The sequence below is a fragment of the Ovis canadensis genome, chromosome 8 (assembly GCF_042477335.2).
Source record: "Ovis canadensis isolate MfBH-ARS-UI-01 breed Bighorn chromosome 8, ARS-UI_OviCan_v2, whole genome shotgun sequence".
NCBI classification, from domain to species: domain Eukaryota; kingdom Metazoa; phylum Chordata; class Mammalia; order Artiodactyla; family Bovidae; genus Ovis; species Ovis canadensis.
The window spans coordinates 70,269,443-70,279,351 of NC_091252.1; the positions used below are offsets into that span (position 1 = coordinate 70,269,443).

At 41.9% G+C, this 9,909-nt stretch overlaps 1 protein-coding gene across 1 annotated transcript in view; it reads right to left on the minus strand.

Annotated features, from left to right (window-relative positions):
* SLC2A12 (solute carrier family 2 member 12) overlaps positions 1–6,458 on the minus strand; it is a 67,076-nt gene extending 60,618 nt beyond the window's left edge. The window contains exon 1 of the mRNA XM_069598467.1: positions 6,003–6,458. Within this exon, the coding sequence (XP_069454568.1) occupies positions 6,003–6,117 (115 nt within the window). The 5' untranslated portion in view covers positions 6,118–6,458. The remainder of the gene's footprint in view (positions 1–6,002) is intronic.
* Positions 6,459–9,909: the final 3,451 nt, after the last annotated feature.

Sequence of the window (9,909 nt, forward strand, 5' to 3'; positions counted from 1 at the left end):
TGGCAGGCAGACCTTCGTCATGATTGTTTTTGAGAAACAATTACTTCCAGTTTAGTTCGGTTTAGTTACTCAGTCATGTCTGGCTCTTTGTGACCCCATGGACTGCAGCATGCCAGGCCTCCCTGTCATCACCAACTTCCGGAGTTTACTCAAACTCATGTCCATTGAGTCAGTGATGCCATCCAACCATCTTATCCTCTGTCGTCCCCTCTCCTCCCGCCTTCAATCTTTCCCAGCATCAGGGTCTTTTCCAATGAGTCTGTTCTTCACAGTAGGTGGCCAAAGTATTGGAGTTTCAGCTTTAGCATCAGTCCTTCCAATGAATATTCAGGACTGATTTCCCTTAGGATGAACTGGTTGGAGATTACTTCCAAGGGATGCACAATTCTACAATTTAAATAATGCTTGATTTTCTCAAGGGGAAAGAAAATATTCCTATAAGTCAAAAGTTTGCATTTTTCTCCCTGATACTTCAGCACAACAGTATAAAGTGAGTCATGGTCAAAAAGAATGAAAGTTCCTAAAGTGAGAATAAGGTGGTAAATTATTTTAGTCTCATCACTTCTACCTAAATTGTATAGAAAAATTAGCATATCACTGAATCATAACCTTTTAGCAAATACATAAATGAGCATGCTGTGATACAGGAAGAACAGCTTTACCAAGGAGCCAAGACAGAAAAAAAAAAAAAGAAAAAAAAACTCATATGACTTTATGTTTACTATAAAGGTAGTATATTTGGCTCAACATTTCAGCTGGGAAATACTTGCAGGGATTTCAGGTTCTGTGTCTTTTTTTTTTGCCATGCTGCTTGTGGAATCCTATTTCCCTGACTGGTGATTGAACTCAGGCCCTCAGCAGTGGAAGTACAGGGGCCTAACCACTGGACTGCTCTGGAATTTCCAGAGGTTGGATACTTTCTGAGGGAAGACAGGATAGGGAATTATTCTCTTTTGGTATTTGGTCAAATAACTGCTTGGAAAGCAGCCTGTTTCAACTTTTCTCCTTTCTCACACCATGACTTGGTATACTTCTAGGTGGCTTTCTTTCATTGCCTTATTTTATTCGCTAACTCATCCACTTGGGGAAGGCTCTTCATGAGAAAAAGCTGAATTTGGGAACTCCAATTCCATTCAATTTAAATGCTTGTGCTCCGCAACAAGCCACCACAGTGAGAAGCTGGAGTACCACAAGGCAGAGTAGCCCCGACTTAACACAACTAGAGAAAGCCTGCACACAGCAATGAAGACCCAGCACAGCCAAAAATTAATCAGTTTTTTAAAAAGAACTAACTATTCTTCAATGACAAAATATCATCCCACATGTCTACAGCAATTAAAAACTGCATTTTAAAATGGCTGATTCACCTTTAATACATACATGTAAATTATTTTCCATAGTCGCCTCCAGAGAGGACTCATTGTATTTTGAGTTCTGTTTTTCTCAGCTACTACAGGGTCTAGACCACTAAAAATACTCTCTAGAGAATACATAAAAAATATACCTGAGGGCTCCCTGTAGGGTTCCTTCCAGCTATTCACCAGGGTAGTTCCTAAGAACTCAGTCATTCAGGTCCTGCCGGCAATTTTACTAGACAGAAGGGTGATGTTGAAAATATCTAACAACCGCACCAAGGTACTGTCCTATCAAAATAGACATCGGCTTTAAACCTGCTTGGGCATGCTGGTATCCACAGGCTAATTTCAGGCCCTCCAGGTCAGGGGCACTGTTGGTGGCTCCTTGTCTGCCAAGCTCTGCCACCACGGGCACTCATCAGTGCATGTCTGCTGCTGTGGGGGCAGCCTAGAGGAGGTTTGCGACAAGTGGCAATCTTCCCTGACCTCTCGGGGTGACATGATACTAAAGGGGAAAAGATCCCTGCTGTGTGAGTCAACACCACCCACCCAGAGTTGGCAGTGGAACAGCTCCCGCCATATTTGTTTAGAGGTTTCTCCCTTACCTGGGAAATCCTATGGACAGAGGAGCTACATAGAGTCCATGGAGTCACAAAGAGTCGGACACAACTTAAACCACTACCACCGCAGGTCCCAGAGAAGCCATTTACCCAGGTCTCACTGTCACAAAACCCCTCAAATTTATATTTTTGATGTGATTTCCAAATGAGGTGAAATCTACAGACCCAGAGAGAAGCTGATTGAAGAGAAAGAGGAGATGGCTATCTTTAAATTTGGTCTTATTTTCAGCAAAAACATCTATACAGTTCAGTTTAGTCGCTCAGTCGTGTCCCTCATAAATTCAAACGTCTATAAATTCTGCCATTTCCTTGGGAATATCAAGCCATACACCACTTTTTTGTTTTTGCTGTTGTAACTGCCATTTATTTGTTAGATATACATGCTTTTAAAAGCACAAGTTTTGTCACAGGTTTTGTCACTTTTTCTTCTGATACATATATACTGTATATGGTTTATTTAAAAATTTTTCCCTGCTTTTTTAAAGGTATAGTTGATTTATAATATTATATTAGTTTCATATATCACTTTTTAATATGTGGAAAGCCTGGGAAAATGGGAATGGCCAAGGTCTGGGTCTTCCCAAAGTAACTTCCCAAAGTTGGTCTCACAGTCAAAGCTCTGTGATCAGGTCAAGGTGGTCAGTCTGACCTTCTCTTCTCTGATAACAAGTCTATTCCCCAAAGTCTTCTCAGTCTATCTTACAAGTAAACTTCTCCTTGAGCTGTCTGAGGAAGCCTGAGAAGGCCAAGCTTGACTCAATTCAAGAGGGACCAGTTTAGGCTGACTCTGAGAGCCCAAGGCTCACAGTAGGAGCACAGTAAGTATGTCCCAACCTCGAAAACATGACCGGCATAACCTGAGCAGTGATGGACCTGAGGTTTGCTAATGTGATCCTGAGCCAGGAGCCGGCTCAGGGCCACAAGGGATGCGAGGGGAGCAGAGAAACAGCCAAGCCACAGGGCTTTCTTTCTACACTCCCACTTTCCACTAAAGAAGTGCCATGTTTACCTGTCTCACGTACTGACCACCTACACAGACTCCATTTGCAGAAAGGAGTTTGCAGCTTTGAACATGTTTGAGGACAACTGCCATAGTGCAGCCGCCTCGCCAGCAGAGGTGTGCATTTCGTGACTCCCAGACTGCGGGGCTGCAGCTAGGCTTAGAAGGGTCTGGGAGGGGGTGAAGTGCCGTCAGTGTCGCTGATTCAGTGAGCCTAGTTCCAGCGATCTGGGTTCCAGTGCATCGGGCAGCTGGATCTGCGGTGTGGAAAACATGTACTCACACAAGTATTGTGCTGTTTCTGACCTTTCAGGCAGACCTGAGAAGGAAAAGCAGAGCGAGTGGGGTAATGGAGGACTTAAGGAAACCCCCTTCCTAACCAGTTGTTGAATCATGAATTAGAGGAGCCTGGGAGACCCAGCTTCTGAGGTGAAGGAGCAGGCCCCGCTGGGCCACAGGCTGCCAGGATCCGCTTTGATCAGCCACCCCCTGAACTTGGGCCACCCACACATCTTCTGGACTCCTGTTCTCCTTGTGTGAGGTGCTCTAGCCATCTATGTTTCACACCTCATCTATATCTGTTGCTGGCTTTAAGTACCAAGATTTCAAATTGAACTCAACCTTGCCCTACAAGGTCAATTATAACATGTCTATGAAAGCTGAAATGTTAACTAAAAATGTACCCACTTAAGCCATAACTTCTTGAAAATGAATTTAAATTCATTAGCTTCTAGCCACTGGAACAAAGCATTCCTTCCATTTTAGAGGGTTTGGCCAAGGAAAACCTGCCAACCTTTCTCACTATGCACAATAGCATTAAGGGGTGCAATCACAGGGTTTCTGTTCTGTTTCATTTTTCAGTATCTCAAATGCTTTAATTACCTTATTCTGGATTTATAACTCATTCCTCTTTGCACATTGTTTTTCATCTAGGAATACAGAACAACTTGCTACTTTCAAATGCAGGAAAAGAAGGATAATTATTAAGCGTATTTTAAACACTTGAAGTTTCCTGCAGGAAGCTATGGAAGTTTAAAATATAAAGAGGTTGAAAGAAGTTTTTGTCAGATATTTCATTTGACATCTTTGTAAATCAGACAAAAATACAACCTTGATAGAAGAGGCGAACTAACTTGTCAAAACAGCTGAGCAAGTCCATACTATGTGTTAATTATATATGTCGATCTGTATAATTGCCTTTGGGTACCAAGAATGCCTAAGACAATTCAGGAAAATTTATGAAAGTAATAATAAGGTTTGTATTTGTCTAAATACAAGCTACATATAGCACCCATCAAAGCTGTATTCATTAAGGAGTTAACAAAAGCATTTAGGTTTCTTCTTCTACATGATCAAGATTCATTTAAAGTTAAATGTAAAAGACAATTGATGGTATTTATTCACTTAGTGTTTCTTTTCAACAGTTTAAAGTTGTACTTTAAACTGAAAGTTGCGTGTGTTCAATCTTTAGAAGCACACATATTTGCTTTCCATTGTGAACTTGGACAATCTGACCTATTAAAAGAACATTATGCTTTCAAAGACATATCATAACTAAATAGTCCATTTTTGATTGTTACTGTGGAGGCCCCTCTAGCATAAAATTTGTTTTCAACTTCTTTGCGACATTTATCACTGAATCTATATAGTTAATGGTTTTGTCGCTATTACCACCTCAACTCACCCTCTAGCTCAATCTTGCGAGAATTCAGAGAGAACTTCGCCACTCTTTCTCTACTCCCCAATACAAGTTTCTTTTGTTTGTTCTTAGACTTAAAGAAAGTGGTAGTTCTGCTGAAGAGAGGACTGGGCCATAGTGTAAGGGACCCCAGATATTAATTCTTGACTAGAAGGAGGGAAGTTAGAGAGGGCTGAGCTGGAAGAGGGCAAGGGAGAAGGAGAGCTTCTCCATTTACAAGGAGGGGTTGCTTGGTGCCTCAGTTCCAATGTGGATTCAATTCCAAGATCAGACAATCCCACCATGAAAACCTAAGCATATAGGGGACTTCACCTGGTGGTCCAGTGGTTAAGACTCCGCCAGGGAATTGGGGAACTAATACTCTTCATGCAATAAATAAATCAAATTAAAACAAAATTCTTTTAAAAGAACAATTGTTAAAAAAAATAACTAGTATATAGATCCATCCCAAGGTGAAAGATAAATGCTTTTTGTATTTATTTGGTGGTTTGGATTATTCATGAAATTCTAATATATGGCCTGGGAATGTATTATATGATTACAGGGAGCAGAGCTGAGAGAAGCAGGGGAAGGGGTATTATTTGTGTTTGATTTCATTTCATATTACAATGAGTTCCTATTCCTTTGAAGACTAATTGATCAGGAGAGGCAACTAAATGTAGGCAGTGTGTTTGTGAAAACTGTAAATATGGAAGTGAGGAAAGGCATTTGGTTTAGCAAAGTTAACTGAAATGAATGAAAACTTTTCCGAATTTCACCTCCAGAAGGAGGAGTATTAAACAAACCTCAGTCTAAGATGCCAGTTTTAAAGAAAGCAGGAGCAAGTAAGCAGAGGTTTTAGACTCCAAACAATGCTCAAATTTATTACAAAAAGATGCTGGGCCCTTAAAAAGAAAGTTGAATTTATTGATTATGTAACTAATAATTTTAGGAAGCCTCCTTAAAATGCTCTTTTTTAAAATGGTGGTTAGAATGTCCAATTGTTACAGATTATCCATGTGTGACAAGAAATGAAAAAAAAAATTGTGTACGTGGGGGTGTGTGTGGGTATCTTCATCGGCGCGATTATCTTGCCAGTCAATGTCTCCAAATGAAAGAGATTTATCCCTGATACAGCCCACACAGAGGAGGGGACCCGGCTTAGGAGTAGTGAGACTTCAGCCTTCACATTAGAGCTCCTTGTCGCTTCTCCCACGAGATCCTGTCCCCTTGTCTCCAGGCACCTTGCACGCTCACGTGGACACACACAAGCACACGCACACACACGAGTGCGACACGCGTCCAGCGCGCTCCTCTCGCGGTCCCCCAGCCAGGCTGCCTCGCTTTACCTCGCGCCCAGGGAGGATGCGGGCCGCCGCTGGCTCTGTCGCTGCCATCAGTCTCCGCCGCTCGCCCCTTCGGTTTCAGCAGACTGGGGCCCTCTGCGTTTTCAACAGGTACCATGGTCACGTAGAAGTTACAGCCGTTCCCTGGGCACCAAACCACCCCGACTTCCCCAACTGACACGAGCGGTCACTTTCCCCATAGTTGCATGCTAAAGAAAGGTGGGGAAGAAAAAAAAAAAAAAAAAACTTCGAGCAAAGCCAATGTGATTTGTGACCAACTTTGTTTCTATTTCCGAAAGCTTTGCCCTTTTCGGTGACACAGGCTGTTGCTATTCCAAGCAGCCTATCACAGGCAGTGGGAGGGCCGAATCTCCGGAGGATTGTTTTTGCCTGCAGATGCAGAGTTGGAAGCAAAGGATTTCAAGGCTTGGGAACCTGAGCTCTGACAGTGTTTGGCCCTTAGGTGGTGGGGAGCTCTCCTCTTCCTGCACCTTTGAAAACAGGCAGAGAAAAGAAACAGGCAGATCCAAGCGCAAACTGAGGGAGGGCCTGGAATACTCACAGATGGTATTAGTTAATCTTGCAGAGGGAGGAACAATGTACGCAGAGACACACCAGAAAGGAAAGTGTGTCAATTTTTCTGCAAGGCTGTTATTCCAAGAGTCATGACACTTAGGGAAGTCTACAAAGCATGAAGCATAGTCACTGTTTCAACCTGATGTTACCCTAGGTAAACACTATACATACTCGCTCTCTCCAAGGCTTGTCAGACAAATCAAGGCAAAGTCATAATGCACAGATTCTTTGGACTTTTTGCACCCTGGGGTTACAGCAAGATAATCCAGTTTATTTATGCATAGCTGTCTAAAGGAGGAACCGACCCTAAATTTCTTGTTGCGTTGCCTGATAGCCTGATGGCAGAAGGAGGGCCATTTCCAATTCTGAGAGGCTAGGCTTTATGGTCCATGGTGCAGCTGTGGTATCATCCAATCTGGAGCAAAATCAGGGCCTGAGAAGGACTTTCTCCCCTCTGATCTGTGACTATATTTCTATAAAAGACCTTATAGAGTCATGACATTTTTCCTTCAGTTATATACTTAGCAAACCATATTTCCTGAGAAAGCTTAGAGAAGAAATTGGGATCATTTTTGAAAATCATTAAGAGGAAAAACTAAAATTTATGGGAGCACTAATGCACCAGAAATTATGCTGAGGGCATTAACGCAAATGATTCTTTTGGGGGGAGGGGAGAAAACTGTGAGGCAGGTACCCATACTACAGAGAAGAAAATGGAGGCAAAGTGACCTACCTCAAAAATAGCCGCTAGCCTGTGGTGTGGCTGAGACCAGGAAGCCAGGTGATCTAATGCCATAACTCTTATATCCTAACTGTCAAGCCTTGTGCTTCTCTGATTTTCTTGGTTTCTGTCACTTTCAGCACTTCTTCACCTGAAGAAGATGAACTGCAGCTTTTGGTCCTTGTCATTCCTGTGGACAGAGAAACAAGTTCATGCTTGCAGAGGCAGAAGCTGAACTGTGCAGAACTCACTTTCATCATTTTGGCTGGATCCTAACACACCTCTCAATTATGATTTATACGTTTCCTTTGCTCACCTTTAGATGTTTCCATGTATTTCTTTTCCTTCAGAGAATCAGGCAGCAAATGGAAACAAACCTGTGTTGATTCAACTAGCGTTTATCATGCACCTATTATATGTCAGCTGCTAGTGCTGGAAAATGACAGTCATTTGAGTGTAGCCCAGCCCCCTTCCAATTCAGAGGTGAGTGGTTCAGACTCCAGCAGATTAGCCTGTCCCCACTATAGAATGTGTGGTGTGGTGATGCTGTGGCTTGTATTTGTTCCCAGGATGTGTTATCATTGTAGGAGCAACAGTTTTTTGGTTTTTTTTTTTTAATCTTCAAGACACACGTATTCTAATCAGCTCTCGATATTCTCTTGGTTTCTGTCTTCTCTCTGCTGGGAATCAATGACCTCAGCTGGGGACATGTTCTTGTGATGGATCAGCTGTATAATTGCTTTTGTTTAATGATCTCAGGCCCTGTGTCTCCAGCAGCTTCCTGGCACCATGGATGTGTTTGGGTGTTTTCTGTAGTCTTTGACCAAGTAGAAGATAAACCTAATTCCAGCATCCCTTTCTATGGTGAAGAGCAATTCAGCAATTCTCAGTTTGCTTTCTGTAGCCGAACCGCATAGGACCTCCTAAGGCAGAAACCAAGGAGACATGCAAAGGAATAGCATGCATTGTGACTGACCACACTGCTCCTGGTACTTCTAATCCTGTTCTTTATTTCATTGTTGACCCAGTGGGGGCCACTGGTTCTCCCCAGCTCTGTTCTGTGCTCACTTCTCTCTTTTAAACAGAGTAAAGTTTAGGAGAAAAAGTCTTTTCTCCCAGACTAGTGGGAAATATTCTTCTGACGAAATTTCCTGAAGAACACTGTACTTCTCCTTCATAGTATTTTGTACACTTACCATGATACAGTTTCATTATAGTTACATACAGCAGTTTGATTCAACCTTCCTTTTTTTCTGCTGGATCACAGGCTCTGTGACAATGGACTGTGTCTGTTTGATTCATTATGGATATTTCAAGTTCCTGGCACAGAGTGAATGCTCAGTAAATATTTGCTGGATGACAGACTGATTCCTGTAAATCCAACTAACTTTAGCATGACAAGAATGTAAACTCCATGAGGGCAGGCCCCTATGTCCATCCTGAGCATTCATTCATCTCTGTGTCCCTAGCTCTAGGCATAGTGCCAGACATGCAGCAAGCAGCAAACCCTCAATAAATACATGTTAAATAAGTGACTGCTCACATATGGGCTCTTAGTGACCTGATTAACTGTGTAGTTTTTAAAAACCCCTTTGACTACCTTCTGAAACACTTTGTCCTTTTTTTCTTTTTCGGTACTCTCTTTAAAGCAAGTATCGCCACAGGCTGTCCCTCTTTAATGGAATTTGAGCCACTACTATCCTTAAAAACTGTTCCTCCACTTAAGGAAGATATAATCAACAGATGGACAGTTCATCTCCCATAATTTCAATAATTTTGCTACATACCATTTCAGACTGGGCTTCCTTGATGACTCACTGGTAAAGAATTCACCTGTCAATGCAGGAGATGGGGGTTTTGTTCCTGGGCTGGGAAGATGCCCTGGAAAAGAAGGAAGTGGCACCCTACTCCAATATTCTTGCTAGGAAATCCCATGGACAAAGGAGTCTGGCAGGCTATAGTCCGTGGGGTTGCAAAAGAGTCAGACATGACTTAGTGATTAAACAACAGCAACCACCATTTCAGACCACCTGCTCCTAGTTAATGCTACCAAATCCCAAACTATACATTACAGCTTATAAACTGACAAGGCAAATAAGAGGAGATGAAGCAGAAGGTAAGCAGCAGCATCTCTGCTGTGTATCCTCCATGTCTATTTTTATGATGATTTTTCTTAAACCTTGCAACAACTTTGTGAAGTAAAGACTACTGCCTTCATTTGGCAGAAATTGAAACTGAGAGGTTTATGAAACATGTCACAGGTCAAGGGAAAAAAAAAATCACTTTCCAATATTTCATCCCGAAAATTTTCTATCTAGGAAAACCTAGATTCTATAATCAACATTTTACTATGCTTGCTCTTTCACCTGTGTATCTGGGTTTTAATCCCTCTATCCATCCATTGATTCATTTTAGATTTTATGCATTTCAAAGTAGGTTGAAATACTTTGGTATGTATGTCATTAACTAGAGTCCAATAATTGTTTAGGTTCTTTTTTTTTCTTTGAGAAATTTTACATACAATAATATGCACAAATCCCATGTGTAACATTATATAAATTCAGAGATGCACATACATATGTCCACTCCAAACCTCTACTAAGTTACAGAACA